A 24394-nucleotide genomic window follows, 5' to 3' on the forward strand; every position below is an offset into this window, starting at 1 on the left:
GACATCCAGCTTAACACAGGCCTACTTCCACTAAGCCACCAAATCTGGATGCCACATAAACCACACTGAAAACTTCAAAAGTCTTCAGAAAGTTTGGACGAGCCCCCAAATTATGTTACGGCCCCTAACAGGCTCAATAAAGAGGTCGAACATAATTACCAGAAGTCAAGTAGTAAAAGGATATGTTGTTTTATAGTTTTTGAACCTGCAAATAATGTTTCTTTTACTGTCTGTTTTTCTCATGTTAGTGTTAGGCTCACAAATGGCTCTTCCTACTATGTTCGGTGCTCTACCTACACCTCAGTGTGCACCTCAGGGTGAGTAAATGGTTCAATGTTTTAATGAAAATAGACTCTTACTTCTATTGACAACAAAAGAACACCAGGGGTCTGTACTACGAAGCAAGTTCAACATATCCAGGATATCTTTTCCTTATCCAGATTCACTAACCCGGACAATTGCAATCACGCTAAGCGGTCACACGACGGTGGTTATCAACTCGGTATATCAACCCAGGTTTCTCCAATCTGGATATGAGCGCGTGCACATAAAAGGGGCGGTGTTTTCAGCGCATGACCAATCGCAAGCATGGAGAATGTAGCAGTAGACATTTCTGCAGCAGTCTTGCGTTTCAGCAGCTACCAGAGATGGTTAATTAAATTACCTTCACGGAATCACGACAAAAAGGCAAACACACGTCTTCATCTTTGGTCAAAAGAATCCTGAACTTTTTTCTTTCTCCGACCGTTTATTGCGCATGCTCAGAACAGTGCGCGCAGGCACGTTATAATATCATCCCATCATGTCATTTAGTTACAGCAACATGGCTTTGTAACTGGTATATTGTCAAATATACTTAACAGAGAAGTCCGCTGTCAGAGCCGCTTATTTCAGTAGCGAAGAGCAAACAATAATTTTACGGAAATATGATGAGTAGCCTATAGGCATATAATACAGGCAAAAAGCAACACAGTTGCAGCTGCAAAATGCAGGAAAGACAGCTGGCAAAAGATCGCTGACTGTATAAATGCGTAAGTTCATAGGGATATAAACATCACTGCCCCATCATTAGGGCATAAGTAGATCTGACTATAATTACAGTTGTCTATTCTGTTAAATGCATGTGTTGCTTAGATGTATTCGTATGGCGTGTATGACAATTGTAGCCTCATTCCTTCAGCTGCAACCCCAGCGGAGTGAAACGCACATGGGAGCAAATAAAAAATAAATATAAAAACATAATTCAAAGCGGTAAGTAGGCTCACTTTCATATCTTAGAAGTACAACAAGTACAAGGCTTTAGTGTTTCTATCACTCTCTGTTTTAGGATGATATCAGTATACAAAAGCACAATGAAATAGCATTGACATTACTTGCAGCAAACAGAAAAAAAAGATGACAAGAAGAAGATCGGAGGGATCCTCTCACGATCCGCGCACCGAGCTGGATTCTCTTCGAAAGGGCATGCCATTTTCCAAGAGAGCTGATTGGTCAGTGGGCGGTGCTTTTATACCCGGCGATCTGTATCTAGAACATAACCTGCTCCGGAGCAGGTTAGCTGTTCAGCATAAGTTACCATGGCGATGTACCCCGGTAAGAAGTGAACCACCGTCGTAGTCCTGAAAACCCAGGGTTAAACCTGAAGTTACCTCGCTAACCCCAAATCCCGCTTCGTAGTACAGGCCCCAGGACTCTTTTCATTTGTATCCCAGGATGAAAAGATACTTCTTAAAAAGTTTTCAAAACCAACTGAAGTGGTAAATGTTACGGCCCCTAACAGGCTCAATAAAGAGGTCGAACATAATTACCAGAAGTCAAGTAGTTGCGTTATAAAAAAAATGAGTTTATTCATAAACAAACAAAAATGAACTCCAAACCACAAAACAACAATTCCTAACAAATGATGATGAGCCAGCAAAAGAAACAAAGGAAGGGAAAGAGACACAGACCAACCCACAAAGGGCCGTCAGATCTGGGCTCTTCCCTCTACCCTAACCAAGTAAACAACCAACTAAACCTATCAGAAACAAAACCGGAAAAACATAACTGGACCCATCAGAATTAAAGTAGAAATTATAACAAACAACACAGGCTGCTGCTGCTGCTGCTGCTGCTGCTGCTGACGGATGGTGGAAGAGAGAGTGAACCAGGCTCCAACCTCCTCATTTTAAAGCCTCCCCCAATCAGCCTGACTGAGTTCACCTGTGGGGAAAAGAAACACACAGATTGTTAACATCACTTATGACCAGCAGGGGGGGGAGGACGTAACACCCCCACCCTAAGTTACTGAACAATGCATTCTGAAAGAAACAACAAAAAATTACCAAAATTACCAAAACATTCAGAATACATTGTTCAGGAAACAAATTGTCACAGACGCGACAATGCGGCAGCCAAAACATTATCCCTGCCACGGACATGTTTGACCTCCACATTAAAGGCCTGGGGTCCGTTTCACAAAGCAGGTTTAGTGAAAACTCTGAGTCTGTTAACCCTGAAATGAGGGAAACTCTGAGTTTTCCGTTTCACAAAGGGAGGTAACTCAAACCAGAGAAAGAGAGGTAACTCTAGCCTGTTTCACAAAGAGAGGTAACTTAAGTTCTCGGTCAGTTACCGTAGTAACAGACGCTCTGAATCTAACCTGGTCGGGACCAGGTTTATTTCAGCGAACCTGGAGTTTCTCTCTGTCTCCTCCCTCAGTGGCGTCAATTCAGCCAATGGGTCTTTACGCAATACACATCCGTTTTCTGCACCACGGACAGCAAGCGGCAGAGTTAAAGAGCAGAAAAGGCAAATCTAACAAACGCAATTTAACTCGTTCACTTTATTCACTATGTCAGTGCAACAATAACACAGGGACATCCCAGTTTAACTTCAAACAGTTAAAGTCCAAATGCAAAAAGGAGAGGGAGAGTAAAAAAAAAAGTCAAATATTTCCCTTAAACAGTATAAGAGGATTTATATCTTACTTTGAGATGAACTTGCATAATTAATCCATCAGTGGCTAACAGCCTCGTTAATATCTTCTGGACCCATCACTTGCCTTCTTTCTTTTTTTTTATTGCGTGGTTGTCTGCTTCCTTTTCATTTTTGTAAGTTAGTAACACTGCAGAGCACACTAAAAACGAGATTGATAGCGACCACTGTCGTCAGGGACGCTGGGACATTTCAACATATGAGGGGGGGGGGGGGGGGGGGGTACAAGTGTTGGGAAAGATAATACCTACTGAAATCCATCATGTTGTTCTGATATGCATTTGTAGTTATTTTATATGTATGAATTAATAGAATAAATCAATACAAATAGATACAGAGTAATTCCATAAATGTATTTAAAAAAAAAAACATTTACATTTTCCCCTGAAGCCGAGGTGTGGCAGCTGCCGTACCCAATTGACGGCCCTGATCTAAATGACAATAAAATTTCATTTTTTTTTTTCCAAAATATGCTCTCATACTCGCCATACGCACGTATTAACACTTCTAACTCCAGTGGCGTGAAGTATGTGGATCTTGAGATGCAAACTAATGTTTCCTCAAAGGGATTTTGTAAATTGAAAAGATAAATAAAGTTAAAAAGAAAAAAAAGAAAATGTATTGTGCTCTTTTGTGTCGCCGGTTGCCATGGTGAATCGTTGTATCAGCGCTCTACTGATGCTGGCTTTTTATTTCCCTCACGCTCGCGCTTAACTTCAGGTGAAACTACTTAGAGTTGAGTAAATTACCTCAAATCCGCTGTTCTGGAACCGAAAACTCAGAGTTTCCGATCTCAGAGTAGATCAACTAAGAGTTCAGGATTAGACTCAGAGTTTGTTGAACCTGCTTTGTGAAACGGACCCCTGCAGTCTCAAACTCCAGCTCATCAAACGCCTATTTTTATTCCGCATTCTGTGCAGAAAGACGAGGGGATTATGATCCGTATATACCACCACAGGAACACTGGTTGAGCCCACATAAACCTCAAAATGTTCTAACGCCATCACAAGCGCCAATGCTTCTTTTTCAATGGTTGAATACCATTTCTGATGGCGATCAAGCTTCTTTGAAAAATAAGACACTGGGTGCTCTACTCCATCAGCACCCTCCTGCAAAAGAACAGCGCCCACCCCAGTGTCACTCGCATCTACCGCTAACTTAAAAGGCTGATCAAACTGGGGCGCCACCAGGACAGGTGGAGTCAAAAGTAGACGAGGAAGTGGACCCACGCAGGCAACCAAAACACGCTCAAATGGATCACACACTACAGGAATAAGATATAGAGGAGCAGGAGGAATGGTCTGGTTCGGTTTCCCAGCTACCTGACATACATGACAAGACTTGCAATGACGTGAAACATCCCTCTTCAGCCCAGTCCAAAAGAAATGTCTCAAAAAATACGATTGTAAGTTTTCCTGACCCCCAAATGACCAGCAAGAGGATTATCATGTGCTAGGTTTAAAATTTCTGATCTATATGGGCCTGGAATCACAACTTGAGACACCACACTCCAGTCATCTGCAGCCGAGGCACTCAACGGCGTCCATTTACGCATGAGTAAACCATCCCTCACAAAATAACCCGCTGACAAAGACTCGACTTTCTCTCCAGACACTGCAGTTTCAAACAAAGGGGACAAAGTAGCGTCATTTCTTTGCCCGGAAATTAACTGATCACGAGACAGGGACAAATTTACCCCCTCAGGCAAAGTTTCGGCACTCAAATCACCACTCTAAGCAGACTCCGGAACACACAAGTGAACCTCACCAGGATCACAAAGAAAACTGTCACTTAAGTCAACATCTTTCTCCTCATTTCTATACATAGAGCGAGTAACAGCACAAGAGTTTATTTACCAAAGCTACTGATTTTGTATTTCGCCTTTTCAAAACAGGACAGCCTGCCACAATATGTCCCATTTTCTTACAGTAGAAACACATCACATTATCCTTGTCCTTCAAATCCTTATCAGCATCTAATGAACCTGAACTGCCACCCTGAGACACACCAGCCAGACTTTTAGCATTATCCCTCCCTTCATCATTTGTAGCAAAACAGGAAGATCTTGAAGGGAATCGAACCGGGATCTCACCGCCGAAGGACGGGCGCGCTGACCAGTCAGCCAAAGGAACATCCCTCCCATTATCATTTAAGGTGTATAAAAGCCTATTAGTATAACTGAAAGGACGATCCACAAAAACAGCCTTGTGAGAAAGGACATACTCGTCGACTAACACAGCAGCTCTAAAAACATCACTCACTTTGTGTTCACTCAAGTAAGTTGACACTCTCTCTGGGAGACAGTTTTTAAAATCCTCCATTAATATCAACTGTTTAAGTTGCTCAAAATTGTCAACCCCGTTAGATGTACACCAGCGATCAAAAAGAGCCTCCTTCTCCCCAGCAAATTCAACATAAGTCTGAAGACCCTGCTTTTTCAACCTTCGAAACTTTTGACGGTACGCTTCTGGCACCAGCTTGTACGCTCTAAGCACAGCAGCTTTTACTTCGTCAAAATCCCTACTGTCCCCCGTCGGAAGTGATGCGTAAACTCTCTGTGCTTTACCACTGAGGACACACTGTAACAACAACGTCCACACATTTCTCGGCCACTTCAGTGCAGAAGCCACCCGCTCAAACAAGATGAAATACTGGTCAACATCTTTTTCATCAAAAGGAGGGACTAAGCAGATGTTTTTACTCACATCAAAATCTGTGGACCTTGCAGAACCCTGAGAAGAAACACCAAGCTCTATTTCACGCATGCGAATTGTCGTCTGCTGTTCAATCCTTTTCATTTCAATATCATACATCATTTCCTTTTCTTTCAAAGCCAAACGCTGTAACTCAACATCCAGTTCTTTAAGTCTTACTGCCTCATCAGTTTGACCAAACCGCTCAGGAGATTTTGGAGCCTTCTGTAACTGCGGCAAAACACCTTTATCAATCAAGGCAGTGTATAACTCCGCCTTGATAGTTTGTTTCCTTGATTGTTTTGAAGCAGGTACCTCATAGTGGTCAGCAATTAACAGCAGACTATCCTTAGTACACTGATGGAACACCCCTAAGGTAGGAGATTCAACAAACTGCTCCAACTCAAACTCCATCTTCAAGAGAGCAAAACTACAACCACACACACACTACTGCAACCAGCCTTAAACAGCAAACTACTGACTTACAAATTACTGCACACCAAATCACAAGTTGCAGTCAAATCACAAGCATTTCCAAAAACCAACAAAACTGTGTACACAAAGTTACCAACACACAAAAGGCAACACACAGTACAAATGCCCAAAAGCACAAGTTACCTAAGACATCCAGCTTAACACAGGCCTACTTCCACTAAGCCACCAAATCTGGATGCCACATAAACCACACTGAAAACTTCAAAAGTCTTCAGAAAGTTTGGACGAGCCCCCAAATTATGTTACGGCCCCTAACAGGCTCAATAAAGAGGTCGAACATAATTACCAGAAGTCAAGTAGTAAAAGGATATGTTGTTTTATAGTTTTTGAACCTTGGACCCATCAGAATTAAAGTAGAAATTATAACAAACAACACAGGCGGCTGCTGCTGCTGCTGCTGCTGCTGCTGCTGCTGCTGCTGCTGCTGCTGCTGCTGCTGCTGCTGCTGCTGCTGCTGCTGCTGCTGCTGCTGCTGCTGCTGCTGCTGCTGCTGCTGCTGCTGCTGCTGCTGTCATTTCTCCCTTTAGCAGCAGAGGTTTAGTTCACAGGGTACAAGATTTGATTAAAAACACTTCCTACAGATAGAATTACATCTAAAAACGGGACTGCCAGACCTTTAAAAGATGCTACACATTAACCAGTGCCTACAAACGTCGATGAGGAGAAGCAGCGTTGTCAAGGGGAGTGGGCCAATATTTCTGCATAAACCTTTACCAAAGGCAGTTAACCGAGAACTGGACCAACAAAGTATTGGTTGGAAATAACATTCATAAACATATATCCACTTTTGATGAAACAATAATATATGGAATGCGTTGTTCATCTGATTCTATATTTACTTGATTTTTACAACTTGGCAAGGACTATATGATATTTTTGATACGTTCTGATGTGTGAAACCTTGAATTTAAAGGCTGAATATTGAATATAGACTTGAATGCACTCAAGTCTGCGCTGAAGTGCAGGAAATTTTCACTTTCATATTAGAGGAGGTTCCAGCTTTTTAACATGTAGAACCCTTAAATCTTTTTACAGTACTTTTAAAACCATCATCCTAAAGCTGTACTTTGTTGTTTTATGTCAGTCCTTCACATTTGTGGCTTCTTCTGTCCCCTCTTGTGTCACCAGTTAACACTGCGTGCCATCACACTGCCTGTCAGATATTGTGGTGCTGTATGGTTTGGATAATCATTTGTTTCAAGCCCACATGAAACTTTTAAACTTATCAGAGTTTCATCTGCACTAATTATACTGTTCCTTAGCTTTTTGTTGGTGTTTTTGCTCTAATATTGAATATTCTGTCGTCAAAACGTGTGAATGTTTTGCACCTTTTTGATGAATACTCTGTATTTATTGTCCACCGTGATGGAAGCATACAGTGCTCTCTGGAAAACGCTCCGCACTTCATCAGACTTTATGAAAGTGTTTGATTCCACTGAGAATTCGTCTGTTTTTTTTATCTGAATTTTCCAACTTCCCCCACATGTTTCAGATATATCTCTGGTGGTTTGCTTTTCTCTGTTGTTGTTCTTTTCTTTTTTTCCAGTGTTCGGATGGCCAGTCTCAATTTCAGGGAAAACTCATTTGACTGCATGTAATGAGTGCAGAAATGGCTCCTGCCTGTCCCTGAAATATATTTTCAGTTGATCATCTACCTAGTTTTGAGCTTTTAAAAAAAGAAGGAACTATATAACAAAGAAATAGTTCCTAAACCCTTTTTCTAATTTGAATGTATATAACCTGAAATTAATGCTGAGTCTGCACATTAATATACCGTATTTTCTGGACTATAAGCCGCACCTGTATATAAGCCGCATCCGCTCTATTTAAAAAAAAAAAACAATAAAAAAAGATATCCAAGCCGCAGATATTTATGTTGTTAGATTAGATATTTACTACATGTACAGAAGGATTTTTGAACTGTAAATGATGTACATGTTTGTACCTAAATAGATCCTTTCCTAACAGTGTCTTTTAACACGGCAGCAACTTTGCTGATTAAAACGGGACAGAACCAAGAGAAAATAACCGGTATTTATTTATCTATTTATCTGTTTGAAATCTGCTTCTACCTACTTCTATCTGCTAAAGAAGAAGTAGCGTATTCTTCTTTGCATTTATTTTGTCTTAGTTTTTATTCTAATTTCGGTTAGCACTCCCCCTAGCTGTGGAAACATCCACAGAATAGCCGCACCTTTGTATAAGCCGCACGGTTGAAAATCTATGAAAAAAGTAGCGGCTTATAGTCCAGAAAATACGGTACTGTATAAATATGCTAAAGCACGTGTTGATAAAGAACTAAAATAACAAAGTATTTATTAGTCATTATATTAAATAAGTCATTTAATGGACAACTCTGAACATAAAGTTCAGAGGCTAAAAATTCAAAATAAATGTAACTATATATATGTAAAGTAAAAGGATATAATGTTGTTTAATAGTTTTTGAACCTGCTAATAATGTTCATTTACTGTCTGTCTTTCTCATGTTAGTGTTTTGTGGCTCACCAATGACTGTTTATGGATCTATGTGTGCACCTCAGGGTGAGTAAATGGTTCAATGTTTTAATGAAAATAGACTCTTACTTCTATTGACAACAAACAAAAGCACACCAGGACTCTTTTCATTTGTATTTTAATTTGTATCCCAGGATGAAAAGATACTTCTTAAAAAGTTTTCAAAACGAACTGAAGTGGTAGAAAGGACCTTTTCCAGTTTCAAGCACGTCACTTCTCCCTTTAGCAGCAGATGTTTAGTTCACAGGGTACAAGATTTGATTAAAAACACTTCCTAGAGATAGAATTACATCTAAAAACGGGACTGCCAGACCTTTAATACATTTTAATAGCAGAAGCCTTAACACAATTTTACTACAACAAATACCTATTTAAGTCAATTCCCAATGTTCAATATTATTGCAATTTCTGAGACATGGCTCACTGGAAAAAAGGAAATTGATGTAGAACTTGAGGGTTATGAACTATTTACTACTAACAGAAAAAACAAAAGCGAGGTGGAGTAGCTCTGTATGTGAATAATGAACTTAAATGTAATAAAATAGATAGACTATCAACATTAATAGACAATGTAATGGAATGTGTTACTGTAGAAGTGAATGTGGAGAATTCCAAGAACATATTACCGGTAGTGAGTTGTGTATATAGAAAACCAGGATCCTGTTTCAACACCTTCAAGGATAAGATGGTTGACTTGTATGATCAATTAAATAAGAGTATTTGTTTGTGGAGATTTTAACATTGATTTGTTAAACCCACATGACAACAAAGAAAATAGTGAATTAATTGATACAATGTACAGTCTATGTCTATTCCCAACCATATTAAAACCAACCAGATAAAAAGAGACAGCGCCACATTAATAGACAATCTTTACCAATGAACATGAGAGTAAAATAATAAGTGGGCTACTCAACGACATAAGTGACCACCTTCCAGTGTTTGCAACCTTTCAGAACATTTTTAAGAACAAAACAAATAATAACTCTGATCATTTTATATTAATCAGACATTAAACACCGGAATCTATCAAGGCTCTTGGAGCAGAGCTAAGGAGTCAAAACTGGAATGAGGTTTACTTACAGAAATATCCTAATAAAGCTTATGAGGTATTCCTCAAATTATTTCATACCTCATTTGATAAGCGCTCTCCATTAAAAACACTAAAGAAGAAAACCAAATACAATAGCAAGCCTTGGTTCACTAAGGGATTAGAAAACACAAGTAGAAAGAAAAACTTACTTTATAAACAATTTATGAAAACCAGAACTAAGGAAGCTGAAAATAAATATAAAAAATATAAAAAATAAATGAATAAGTAAAATGAGATCCACAAAGAAGTATTATAATAATAAAGGAAGGTCAAACCAGAACTTAAAGGTATTAATTGCAATCGTATTCAAAAACATTTATTGTTATACTGGGTTAAATGGTCCTTCCATCCTGAGAGTAGCCAGTGAATAATGTGTTCAGAAAAAGGAAAGAAAAAAATCAATCCTCTCTGAAAGCTGTAATCCTGTAAAAACTCTAACCAATCAGTTATTTGCGCACCGAATGGCTCGGATTGGTCAGAAGACCAGAGGCTTGGCAAGAAGGGAAAGAACCAATCAGATGCCTTCATTTTAAACCGATAATATTTTTTAAAAAGGTAATATTTGTTAGCATCATAGACTGTAAATATAGTGGATGAAGCAGAAGTCACGTGACCAGAAGGTTTCTGAAGAGCCGCTTTGAAGCCGGCTCTGTGACACCATCGGTGCGTTCGAAATGCCATACTAAACAGTATATACTAAACAGTATACTTAAGTCTGGCACACTTTTGAGTAAATATTAGTAGTGTGCATTAATTGGGACGTACTACTCAGAGCCACACGGCTCTTCCTGCCGTTGGGAGGGGGAGTTGTTACCATGGTAACAACTCCTGTCACAGCAGCAGTAGTAGCACCGCTCCGCTCTTTCCTGTTTATCCTGGCCCAAACAAGATGACATTATATAATATTATTATATACGAATATTATAATATTAATATTATATAATAATATTATTATAGGCTACTTAATATTATACTTATGACATATCTGCGCAGCACTTAGCAACCAAACACCGCTGCATTGCATTGTGGGAAGTTTCTGCTCAGCTAGTGTCCATCAATCCATACTAATAAATTTCCCCGGAATGAGTATGGATAGAGCATACTATTGAGTACGTACTAATGTTTTGGTTATTGTTATTGTTTCATTAGGGTGGAAGTATGGAATTTCAGACGCAGCCCATGTGTCAATCATAGTTAGCCGTGGCTACCAGCTCCTTCAGCCGATCCCGCCCAAATAGATGCAGAGCTGCCAGCGGAGCTTAACAACAGCATATCCCATTTCAGATGTTGTTTTATTTCGGTAAAATTAAAAATGCTGATTACCTCAGTTAGGTTCTTGGTATGACATTGACTGACGAGGAAGTGACAAACTCTCTCAACCAAGACATGCCGGCTTTGTTGAAACGACGAGAGGCTACATCTCATATATATATATATATATATAAATATATATATATATATATATATATATATATATATATATATATATATATATATATATATATATAAATTCACCTGATGTGATACAAAAAAATATACATAAGGCTTCTTCCTCCAAGTTGTTGTGGATAGAAAATCAAGGTTTTTTTTCTGCTCTAAAGTTGGACATTTCTTACCATTGGGGGGTCAAAGGAGACTTACTCACTTTACATCACTTTTAGTGATGGCTGGAGCAACTTCTTCCCATTTGTCAAATTCCACTTCCCTCTCTTTTATTGTAGATGTTATTGTAGGTTCTTGTTGCTGTGATCAGTAGCCAGAGGTAGCATCATTATCATTATGTGAATGGACTGAATTAGTGATTAATCATGTCTTCAAAAGTGATGATTCTAACTTACATGATCTTAAACCAAGCTGTATTTTAATGCACAACTATCTGAATGGAAAGTTGAGATCTACAGACTCAGAGTCAACACAACTATACTTAAGTAAAACATTGGAGTTATTGAATCATTTGTGAACCAACTCTTCAAATCTTCTTTCAGTTTCTCCCTCTCCTATGTTGTGCGGGGCAGCAAACATGCGTTTTATGGGTAAGTACAATGTTCAATACTTTTATGACAACATAACACAGTACTCAAAAATACACCAGGAAAACTTTTAGTCTATCTTCAGTTATCACATTTGCTAAAACTACTATGATGTGTTTGTTAAAAGACAGACTCTAAAAACAATTTTCAAGTTTTAAAACCATATCAGTATATGATATTAGCATAAAAATCTTTAAGAATTTACAAATCACATTTGTTTTTTTGTATTTAATTTGTTGACATAAGCCAGCGTTTAACCTGTGATAACTGTGTTTGCATGTAACTCCTTGCATTTGCGACATTGTTAGCATTTGAAAAGCTTCATTATTTAAAAAAAAGGAACACTTGGGGCTTTTAGCTCAGCACTTACACGCGTGCTGCTCTACTGCATTGTCTGAGATTTACTTCCATTCTTTTCCACATTTCATTTATACTAATATCAGGCTTTTCAAAATTATTACAGGAGACAAACTGGACAAGAGTCCAAAATTACATTTATCTAGCAAATTTGCTCTCTGTCATTTTATTCCTCATTTGCAGGTTCATTATCCTACGTTGAACTCTGCCCTACCAAAATGGATTTGGTTGGTTTTAATGTTAAATAAAGACAAACAAATACATTTTCCTAAACATTATATCACTGCCGAGGGGTGATATCCTTTTTCCTTTCTTTTTTTTATGTTAATGCAGAAGTTGCAAAAAATGACTGACTAAACTAAAACAGTTCAACCCACGTGAGTCAGTTTAAGCACCATGTTAAAATGTGTGTCCACATAGCTGAAATAACCATAGTTTAGGCCTTAATTTGAAATAACACTTCAAAAACCAGCTTTGGGGGGTCCTGTAACAGTCTGTGGGTGAAGGTGATCAAATCAGTTCGTCTTTTTCATAAGTGGAGGAACGTCTCCCCCTAAAACAAGACGAGGTGTTTGGATTTCTGAAAAATCTTGTTTATCAGATTCCCTTTCCCCCATTTTTGTTTGATTTGGTTAGCCACGTTTTACCATGATTAATCATGTCTTCAAAAGTAATGATTATGACTTGCATGATCTTAGACCAACGCCTATTTCAGGCACAATTCTGAACAACAGTCAAGTTAACAATTCAGCATAACAGGATTATTAAGTATGTTAGTAAAATGAATGTGATTACTAACTAATCATTTTCTTTCAATGTCTACTGTATGTCCTACATTGAAAACAGGAGCAGCTAATTATCAGATTGCAGGTTAGTAAAAGGCTCAAATCTTTTATGAAAACATAATAATAATTCAGATTTTCTTCATATGAATAATTATTAAACATGCTTTTTTTTTCTTTCATTTCCTGTAACTGCTCAGAAGATTATTATGGAAGCATTCCGACAGGTGAGTGGGATGCTTAATAGCAAAGTACAAATGTAAGTTTTCAATGGATAAACTGAATAAGTGTATGTAACGTTCTTGTCTCAAACGTAATGTGGCTGCTTGTACCAGGGGCCCATGTCGTAAAACTGAAATACGTGACATTTAGGGTTTTCCATTTCTGAAAGTAAACTTGTAGTCAAGACCCCCCGAACCGAGACCAAGACACTAGCAAGACCAGAGAATACCAAGACCAAAATTAAAGCTGCAAGCAGTGATGAACGGGCCCTCGCACCCTTGTGCACGTTCAGGTGTGCTGTAGTGGAAGCGCTTGTATGACTTGCATGTAGATTCTTCAGACCTGGACATTTAGCGGATGACACCAGCCACGACTCTCTATATCAAACCTTTCAAAAGTTATGGCAGAAAGTAGGAACTATCAGATATCGACCAATCAGATGAAGGGGCGGGGCTAATTTGCACCAATTATGTTCAAGGACTCAAAACCGAGTCCGATGACACCACCCACGAGTCTTTATGTCAAACCATTCAAAAGTTATGGCAGAAAGTAGGAACCATACAATCAGATGAAGGGGGGGTCCGCTTTTTAGCGTCTATCGTCGCCAGGGTAACGCTTTTGACTGAAAAAAGTAATGTGCGTCGTAGCAGGATGGAGACGCACATGTTGATGTATAACACACCTGGGTGCACGTTACGGTTCGGGCCGTATTAACGGCCGAAGAAGTGGCATAAATTGTGCCAAAATTACTTAATTACTTAATTAATTCAAAATGACCGACTTCCTGTTCGGTTTCGGCCATTTTGCCACGCCCATTAATGCAAACCATGAAATATCAAATTTATCGCCAGGCTTGGCTTGCGTGCAAAATTTGGTGACTTTTGGGGCACGTTTAGGGGGGCAAAAAGGCCCTCCTTTCAACAGAAGGAAAATAAAGAATAAAGAAAGAATAAAACATTCCTACAGATGCAATAGGGCCTTCGCACTGTAAGTGCCCGGGCCCTAACAAGACAAGACCAACAAGACCAGTTCAGCTCAAGACCGAGACCAAAATAAAACCTTGTTATTTCATCATCTTGCGTGAGTTGTAGAACATCGTCCTGGTTCAGCTGCTTAGTTTCCATATGAGGTTGTATTCAACTGCAGCACAATAACACAGAGAAGGGGATGTCTTATGTGTGAACACATGACTACTAACTAGTCCCAAAGTCATCTAACCAAATATCCAGCCTCCACCTAAGAAAAGTCTAATGAATGGTAAATGTTACTGATTTAAATTGTACTTAATTTGTAGATGATAAGTGAATTATCGACTTGAAATTGCATCATTTATCATTATAGGAGCCAGATTACACTGTATATCAGTGTAATTTACTGTATACTTGTAATATAAGTCTATTACAAGTCTATCTGAAAGTGAGGGAACTTTAAGCTGAGAGACCGATGGCAGGGTAGGTTTTAGTCTGCCAGACGTGGTCGTATAAAGAAAGCTGCAAACTCCTGTTCTCTCAAAGCTTCAGTGTGTAGAATCCTGTGACTAGTGACTCGGATCACTACCTGCTTCCTCCGAACTACAGTGGCCCCTAAATACTCGGAGACTGGGCTGGCTTGATACGTGTCAGAAGAGCATGACAAAAGTAAAAGAACTTGCAGTCCTGGCTAAAAGATCCTGCAGCAGGTTCAGCTAAATGGATTCAGTCCTTTTTTGTTAGTTTTTGTTTCATGGCTTGATATTTAACTAAATTATATATATGACTTTATTTTCTTTGTCTCTCTAGCAAGATCTAAAGAAGGATGTCTGAGGGGGAGACTGATAAAAAAAAGTTTAGGTAAATGTATGTATGTATGTATGTAGATTCTCCTACAAATGTGGCAATTCATGAAGATGATTTAATTCCTTTCTCCCTGAGACATTTTTGGTGAAGCTGCTGAAACCCCTGAACCCCAGCGGCGCAGGAAAGACCCTCTGCTGCAGCTGGTGTCTCTCCAAAAGGCATCTGGCTGCTGGATGCTGGACGCAGCTCTGGCCTCCGTGCTGGGAAAGACCAGTAAAGAGGTGGAAAAGTCCAAGCCTGCACCGGTGGGTCGTTGAGAAAAAAATAAACAAAGACACAAATGAAATTTCAGATTTAAAGATAAGACGGGAAAAGGTTAAATATAAAATGTGGAACAGTTATTTAAGGATTGTTTTTTTTTTATCCTGAACTGTTGTTCCATGTGGTTTTCTTAGTTTTTGCTGAAAAAGGTCAACAAGGAAGTGTGGGCAACCATCCTGGCTCTGATGTGGCTTCATGCTTTTAAGACGGATGCTAAAGTGGAGTGGGAGCTTCTGGCTCTGAAAGCTGCATCCTGGCTTCGGGCTCAGAACGGTAACAGTTGAACGGCTGTTTATTAAAATATTAAGTCATTAATTGAATCTATACTGGTTAAATCACTTGCAATCTCTCATTAATTACTATAGTGGCATGTTTTGTTTTTCCAGCTCCGTGTATGACAGAGTGTGTTGCTGCTGGAAATGCACTTTTGGGCTGTAATGTGCAGGCGGATGCTCTGAAGATCTGAACTAGTCGCTGACGTGGCTTCATCTACAACATTGATGACCTGAAGTGTATTTACTCCTCCCATCAGCCTTGTTAATGAGTATTGCAATTTGTAATATTTACCTCTCATCTCCAATGTGCCTTGATATATTTGCACTGCATAAATGTTACAACACACAAAAACCTTTGTTATTATAGATTAAAACTTCCTGTAAGTGCACTCATTTGTGTAACTGTAACAGCTATAACGATGGTGTTGTTGCCACTGAAGGACAACCAAAATAAACAAATTAATAAAACTGTTTCATAAGGTTTTTTGTGAAACTTCACACGAGCAGGAGGATTTCACGATCTTTTAGATTTTTTTTTCTCAATGTTGGCAAAGTGTTATGTTTCCATGACGACTGGCCTTTATTAGAGGGCTTGGCCGTCATTATAGTCATTTTTTCCCTCTCTTGTTTGTGCCTACCGCTGGTGGTCAATTTCAAAAAATGCTCGTCTATGTGCTTAGTGCTCCCTCACAACCCACGATGCTACCCAGCTGTCTCCAGGAGTCTTTTTACCTCAGATATATGGACTCTGGCCATGTTAGGGTCTAGTCGACTGCATGGAGCTTTCACGCCACTAACTGTCCTCCCCAGAGTTTGCTGATAGCTGCTCTGATGTGCACCGGAGGCCGGTTGCTGTGTTCTACTCATCTGCACTCATGTTTGTTTGGGCTGAGTTGGACCTGAATAGTGCCAGTATGAAAACATCCTTAAAGAAAACCTGTTCTGATGTGCTGTTCATTTTAGTAACACATCATCCTAACCGCCTGTGGATTGGCCTGGAAGGGTCGGAGGATGAAACTCAGCTTGTGCAGGCAGATAAATGCAGTGGTCATTTCTGATTTCATCACAGAAACCAGTTTGAAATGGGAGGTTCGCTGTTGCAAATGTTTGCAGGGAGCTTCACAGTTTCCTCGTAGGCTAACAGAAGTCAACCAAGCTAAAATGGTTCACTGTGACTGATGTGAAGTGGGTGTGTTCCAGCCGGCTCTCCAGACCTGTTGCAATATATTCTATCATACAATAATAATAATACTGTTCTATAATACATCCATGGTTGCAACACGATGCTGCACAGTACGAGGAAGAAGCTTCCCAAGACCCATGGTGACGTCACAGGGAGTTCATCCAGTTCCTCTTATACGCCATATTAAGAGTAGGACGAAGTGATGCCTGAAACATTTTAATGCTTAATTTCTCAAATGCCAGAAGGTCTTGATTTTGGTGATAAGAATAAATGGCAAACTTATATAATGCTAGTTACAAAAGTCTTCCCGGTGGTAAACTTCTTCAGGATGTGATGAAATACAGGAATAAATGTTCACAAATTAATTAAAGTTGATGAGACACAACATGGTATGTCTTGAAGTCTTGATCTCCGATCAATAAAATTGTGAAGTAAACTCAGTTCAGCAGCTATAAATTTAACAATTAAAAAATATTGTTAAATAGTTTAATAAAGCAAATAAGTTAACTACATCTGAAAATGGACTAAAATCAGACTTTGTTGTTTCTTTAAGACATTGTTTTAGTTTGTTTTTTGTGTGAGTATGTGAGCTCTTAGCCCCAAAGGGAGCTGAGGTTATGATGCCCCGCCCGCGCTGGAGCACACGTGTGTAAAAGCGAGCGTCCCGGAGGGGCGTGGCTACACTGTTACGTTGCACGGTGGGCGGAGCCACAACCAGCTCCAGTTCCAGCTTCACACCGATCACTTCCCGACAATACAGAAGCACGTGTTTAGTATTGTTATTGCAGGGCTCTCAAGTTTCATGAAAAGTTTGGAGTGAGATTACTTCTATTAGGGCTGGAGCGACTTGAAATTCTGCGTTTTGGCCGCAGCGGCCCCTCGGCCCAATCCAGACTCCTAATTATTTTTGCTACTTAAAAACCAGTTCAAGTTTACATACTGTTTATAATTGACCAGCATAAATAGAAACGAAAATAATGGGTTAATCCAATAAGACAAATCCAGCTAAATAAAATTAATTGTTTTATTTATACATTTAAGAAAAAACCCAACAACAAACATTTTACACAACAGCAGTGCTCAACATTTGTGTGTGTGTGTGTGTGTGTGTGTGTGTGTGTGTGTGTGTGTGTGTGTGTGTGTGTGTGTGTGTGTGTGTGTGTGTGTGTGTGTGTCACATGACCTTTGCAGAGATTTACGAGCGCACCAACTCATCCAGCATAGAGGTAATTCTGGCTCGCAGACAGCTCCGCTGGCTAGGTCATGTGATCCGCATGCCTGCAGCCCGCCTACCTCGACAGGTCCTCTATGGTCAACTTCAATCCGGCCTGAGGTCTGCAGGAGGGCAACAAAAGCGCTACAAGGACCACATGAAGGCACTGCTCAAGAACTGCAACATAGCACCAACCAACCTGGAAAAGACAGCAGCAAACCGAGACATCTGGCGATCCTCCTGCCTCTCAGGTGTCTCCCACCTGGAGGAGAAGTCATCCCTAACACGTGCGGAAAAACGCAGGCAGCGGCATGAGCGCGCTGCAAGGACTGCTCAACCAGGTTCAACACACACTTGCCCCTTGTGTGGAAAAGTGTGCGGATCAGCAATTGGTCTGCACAGCCACAAGAGGTGGCATGAGCGCACCAAGCGCTGAACCCCCCCCCCCCCGGGAGATATGAAGTAATCATCGACAACGATGGACTGCCATAAGCTAAGTAAGTGTGTGTGTGTGTGTGTGTGTGTGTGTGTGTGTGTGTGTGTGTGTGTGTGTGTGTGTGTGTGTGTGTGTGTGTGTGTGTGTGTGTGTGTGTGTGTGTGTGTGTGTGTGAATGCGCGGATTTCAGTTTATGAATGGCCAGCCATGTTCACAGTCATGATGGATGAGAGCGTTCCATCCAGGGCCAAACTGTTCCTTGTTTTGGTTTTGTTCAGTTCCACCATGGAGAACACTCTCTCCGCATCTGCATTGGAGTGTGGAAGCACTAACACCAGTTTGGCAATCTCAGACAGCCGTCCAAATCTGCTCAAACCAGTCACCTTTGAAAAAATGTACCAAGGAGGCCTTATTACACTCATATTTGCATTTATAAAGGTGATAAAGTAAATGTGTATGTCAGATGGTGCAGAATATTTCTTACCCTGTTCTTCAGTGATGACATATTCCCCCAGAAAGCCTCAGTGTCAAACGTGGCTGGGTCTTGGGTCATAGGGATGTCCATCAGTTGATAGTCCAGGAACTCCTCACTGAGCTGATCATGCTCTTGGGGTCCGTGGAATGGAAGCAGTTCAGGAAACCTAAAGAACACAATGTGTACTGAATTGATAAAGCTACAGTAGGAGAAACAACAAGGTTTGTTTTTCAGATGTGATCATCAAACTTCTTGCAAAGCTTGCATTAGAACAAGTATAAGCACCTGTTTATTTACTTTACATTGAGTTGACTGTGTGGCTGTGGCTTAATCCACAGACATGTAGCTCTGTTTCGTTATGGTTTGTGGAGAAAGCACTGGCTTAGAATAGGGGAGAGCTGCTCTCCAAGCTCAAATAACGTTATACACAATTGTGGGCTATTTGGGTAGACAACTCAAATATGAGGATTGAAAGAATTAATGAATTAATAAGCTGCTGAATTAATAAAACCAACATTAGGAGACCCAATAAGTGAAGACTTACAGTTTGCCATTGACTAACCTAGTGAATGATAATAAATGAAGTAGTTACCTACCGTATACCTTGCTTTGCTTTTCCAACTCGTCTGCAACCTGTGCGTGCACGCGCATCCACGGAACGAGCACGCAGCGGGGAAAAAAAATTGCCCAGCAACAAGACGTCCTATTTTCTGATTGGCTGGTAGGTCACTAACGCGGGACCGCTGTAAACTCAGCGGAGAAATCCTCCTCCGCCCCGCCCGTTCAGTATTAATTTCTGTGCGCTCGGCTTTATCACTTCTCAGCGTGAGAAATGCCAGGTGTGGCGTGTGAGTATGGAGCTAGAACAGTCTCATAATTCACAAATGCACAGGACAAGTTTTACAAATGCACACAACGATTTGCAAATACACACACAGTTTCACACGTGCACAGAACAATTCACACGTGCGTAGGACAAGATACACAAATGTATTTTTGATGCACACACAAATATAACCTGATTTACACATGTTTTTTTGTCTGTGAGTTGCGCTGGATTTGTGTGTGAGTTTTGAGACTCCCCTGACGTGACGAGATCCACACATAGGTTTTTTTTAACACGGAAGGATCTGCAACCAATCAGTACTCTTCATTTGTTTCAGCCAATCATAAGAGCAGACCTACGTGGGGGACGATTCCCTCTAAACCAATCAGATTAAAGGGGCGGATACACCTGCTGTTTGAACTGCGTTAGCGCTGTCCACTTAGAAAAGTGATTAATATTTCAAGTTAGTGGAATAAAGATAAATAAACACCAACAGGAGATACAAGATAAATAAACAGGATGGAGAGGATATCACTGCTCTGATTTTCTTGTGATCTCGGTAAATAAAACAGCGCGATCTGAGATGGTTTGTCGGGCTGATCAACCAGAGCCGCCAGCAGACTGCACTCCAAGTCCTGCCGATGCAGCAACTGATGAGAAACAGCCGAGATATTTCTGTATTTGAACTACAGGTGTCTTTCAGGAGAACGAGCCTGTTGACGGGGTGAATATTGCTGCAGGTCGTGTTCTGGCTCTGGCCGCGAGCGGCGCTGGTCCCGGTCAGACACCAGCTGACCAGTGAGACGTGGAGGTCAGAAACAAGCAGCTGTTATCCTCACATTCATGATGTGACATTCCCACCACACAGAGACAAACATGTGTCAAAACAGCGGTGGCAGATCAACACATTCCCGGTGCAGAGTCATGCATGGGAAGATGCAGCCGTGATGATGCTGGTCGGGGTTTAGTCCACCGATCATCAAACATCTGAGCTGGATACAGAGGTTCTTCGGTTATCAGTCGACTGATACCGACTTTACTCCAGATATGTCGGTAAATTAATCTCCTGACATGCGCTGCCGCTCCACCTGCCGCTGCAGCTCATCCCCGTCAGACAGCGCAGCAGCTCTCTGCTGTCTGTCTGGTTCTGAGCTGAATCAGCGGGACAGTAATACTTCGTGAAACCAAACAGAGCAAATATACAAAAATCTCCGCTGTTTTTCATCATCAGTTTCTGCATCGGCAGGACTAAGAGCTCTCCCGACGGCTCTGGTTGAACAGTCCCACAGACAAACCATCTCCAATCGCGCTGTTTTATTTACCGGGATCACAAGAAAAGCAACAGTGATCTCCTCTCCATCCTGTTTATTTATATTTTATCTTCTGTTGGTGTTTATTTATCTTAACTCCACTATCTTGAAATATTAATCACTTTTCTATGTGAACAGCGCTAACGCAGTTCAAACAACAGGTGTATCCGCCCCTTAAATCTGATTGGTTGCAGATCCTTCCGTGTTAAAAAAAACCTATGTGTGGATCTTGTCACGTCAGGGGAGTCTCAAAACTCACACACAAATCCAGCGCAGCTCACAGACAAAAAAACATGTGTAAATCAGGTTATATTTGTGTGTGCATCAAAAATACATTTGTGTATCTTGTCCTACGCACGTGTGAATTGTTCTGTGCACGTGTGAAACTGTGTGTGTATTTGCAAATCGTTCTGTGCATTTGTAAAAATTGTCCTGTGCACGTGTGAAACGGTGTGTGTATTTGCAAATCGGTCCGTGCATTTGTAAAACTTGTCCTGTGCATTTGTGAATTATGAGACTGTTCTAGCTCCATATGGAGCGTGTGAACTGGTTGAAATGCGTGTGTCTCACGCTCAATGCGTGAGACTTGAGAGCTCAGTTTCCTGTGCATGTGGGGTAAGGCAGGGCTGCCAAGTTTCAGAAAATGACAAGAGTGAGACTTTAGTGTCATGATGCGTTCGGCCGCGGTGGAAAAAAAAAATTGGCCTTTTTTTTTTAACATCGATTTCGCCCGTTTTAACGACAACCAAGACTGATGTCCTCACCTCCATGCCAGCTGCTCCCCCTGCACTGTGGCCTCCTAATGCTAATCTTAATTAACCAGAAATTAGAAATGAAAATCGTAACAAGAATTTTGACAAAAATAGATTTATTTGTCAAGATTTCATATGCTCCATCCTTTAGCTGTTATGTTTTTTGTTGTAAGTGTTGGTCGCTGATTTGGAAGATGTGATGATGGAGGAAGAAACCTGCCAACAGGCAAAAGAGCTGCAGGGCTAATGTTTTTTTTTTGTTTTGTTTTGTTTATAAAAATTGTTCTCCCATTTTTTTTTTTCCACAAAGTTCAGGTTATAATGTTTAAATAAATAGTTCTATGTTCAACACTGAATGCTTCCTTTTTTCAGGCATGTGGTAACAGCAAATATAATTTATTTTAGTCAATACAGCACCTGAGTAATGGAAGAGTGAGTAAATTAATTAATGAGACAATATAAGCATGTACAAGACAAAATGTTCCGTACATAGCTGTGATAATAATCTTGTAAACACAAATAGGAAAATATGCTGCTTAGTTTAATGTGGTTGGTTCTTAAAAGAACCTTTGGTGGAAGATCATTTCCTGGGCTGCCACGCTACTGCACCCTCAGCTGAAAAGTAGGAGGCGTAGACCTCCCTCACACGGATGGCCTCCCGCGCAGCATTGTTGCTCCCTGCTCTTCTCAATCCCTGCAGCACTGACACGGGGTCCCTCCTGGTCCTGCTGTTTCTCCTGATGAAATTAGGAAGAATACAGGTAGCCTTCACACATGCCTCCACATTTTCAGGGCTCATATTGATGACCCGCCGGTACATGCGCCACTGAGAGGACAGAATACCAAAGGTATTCTCCACAATCATCCTTGCTCGAGACAGCCTGTAGTTGAAGACCCTTTTCCTGGGACAGAGGTTGGCTCCGGGAAAAGGCCTCATCAGGTCCCTGCGGAGGGGAAAGGCTTCATCTACCACAAACACATGGGGTTGCTGTTCCAAGTGCTCAGCTCCTGGAAGCAGGGCGTCTTCAGGGATTTGAAGAGTACCATCGATCAGTGCCTGACCAAAGGTGGAGTTTGCCAGGATCCCGCCATCACTGGTCCTCCCATAACCACCGACATCGATAACACGGAAGCAGTATTTAGCATCCACAACTGCCAAGAGGACAATAGAGAATGTCCCCTTGTAGTTGTAGAAGAGTGATCCAGAGTTATCTGGAGACTGAATCACTACATGCTTTCTGTCTATCGACCCCAGACAGTTTCGAAAGTTCCAGCGTTGGAAGAAGTCAGCTGAAATGGCCCTCCAATCTTCAGTGGATGGAACAGGCATGTAGTCTTCCACCAGGCAGTCCCATATTGCCCTCATTACTTCTGCCACAATACTGCACACTGTGGAAAGCCCCACACGGTAGCTGCATGCTATTGTGCGAAACAAATCCCCAGTTGCAAGGTATCTGTTGAATGAGAATATATTGATTATGTAACATGCCATACTCAGGCAGACTTGTATTATTATATTATTTATTAATATTATTTTATTATTACTTTATTTTTTTATTACTATTATTATCTTTTATTTTCAATCCCATACATACTGTCTGGTCTACAGATTAGATTCATCATCAATGTATTCATTTTACTAATGTCAACAAACTCATTCACATGCATACAGCTTCTTGTATTTTAATACTTCGTATGGACAGTGTTTAATGCATATACGTTTAAGGGACAAATCAAATGCATGTCTTTATGCCTGTGCGTGAGTGAATGTGCTTTTCCAGCTGTATTAAACAGCTGGAAAAGTTATTCGGTTTTGTGCCAAAAGCAGTGATGGAAATCCACAGGTAGAGCAGGAAATGGACAGACCACCAAAGGTTAACTGCAGCATCCAGCAAGAAGGTTTGATTGATTTTATTTATTATAATTTTTGGATACGGTAGGAAAGAATTTTAGGTAGGAAGAAATCTCAGAACACCAGTTGAAAGCAGGTTGAAAGCGCTGTAGGAAACAGTCATGGATAAAGAACGGCTGATCCAGTTAGTTGAAATGAGAAGTTATCTCTATGATTCATCCTCATTTCACTACAAAAACCTCAATAAAGTGGCAGAAAGAAATATTATCCTATTATTATATTATTTTTTGTTAACAATTTTTTATACATACATATACATACTGTACATAATACACATACACACACACATATATATATATATATATATATATATATATATATATATATATATATATATATATATATATATATACAGTATATATATATATACATACATACATACATACATACATACATACATACATACATACATACATACATACATACATACATACACACGCATACCCTAAATGAAATAGAAGAGGGCCCGTTTCCCACTTAAGGAGGCAGAGGACAAGTGTGACAATCTGTCTCTAGGGCATATTGTTCCACCACGTACACATAGGCCCCCTAAAAGAGTTTCTGGTCATATATATATATATATATATATATATATATATATATATATATATATATATATATATATATATATATATATATATATATATATATATATACACAAAATCGTTGGAATCATTTGCTGACAGCTTGGTCCCCCCCAGTTCAAAAATCCTATCTGCGCCCCTGATGATGGTACAGACATTAACGATCAA

The 24394-nt window shown here is 40.3% G+C and overlaps 1 protein-coding gene and 1 long non-coding RNA gene across 2 annotated transcripts in view; one reads left to right on the top strand and one right to left on the bottom strand.

The window, feature by feature from the left end:
* LOC133441530 (von Willebrand factor A domain-containing protein 5A-like) overlaps positions 1–16000 on the top strand; it is a 37506-nt gene extending 21506 nt beyond the window's left edge. Inside the window, exons 17-25 of the mRNA XM_061718919.1 lie at positions 249–317; positions 8657–8707; positions 11759–11806; positions 13007–13030; positions 13143–13169; positions 14943–14993; positions 15075–15244; positions 15410–15533; positions 15647–16000. Coding sequence (XP_061574903.1) covers positions 249–317; positions 8657–8707; positions 11759–11806; positions 13007–13030; positions 13143–13169; positions 14943–14993; positions 15075–15244; positions 15410–15533; positions 15647–15726 — 644 coding nt within the window. The 3' untranslated portion in view covers positions 15727–16000. The remainder of the gene's footprint in view (positions 1–248; positions 318–8656; positions 8708–11758; positions 11807–13006; positions 13031–13142; positions 13170–14942; positions 14994–15074; positions 15245–15409; positions 15534–15646) is intronic.
* A 2446-nt stretch (positions 16001–18446) lies between these two features.
* On the bottom strand, positions 18447–19587 carry LOC133441531 (uncharacterized). The gene is made up of 3 exons (XR_009782485.1): positions 19439–19587; positions 18852–19008; positions 18447–18750 (listed from the first exon to the last, which is right to left on the bottom strand). It is a non-coding gene; the product is annotated as an uncharacterized LOC133441531 (long non-coding RNA).
* Positions 19588–24394: the final 4807 nt, after the last annotated feature.

The sequence above is a fragment of the Cololabis saira genome, chromosome 4 (genome assembly GCF_033807715.1).
Source record: "Cololabis saira isolate AMF1-May2022 chromosome 4, fColSai1.1, whole genome shotgun sequence".
Lineage (NCBI taxonomy): Eukaryota > Metazoa > Chordata > Actinopteri > Beloniformes > Belonidae > Cololabis > Cololabis saira.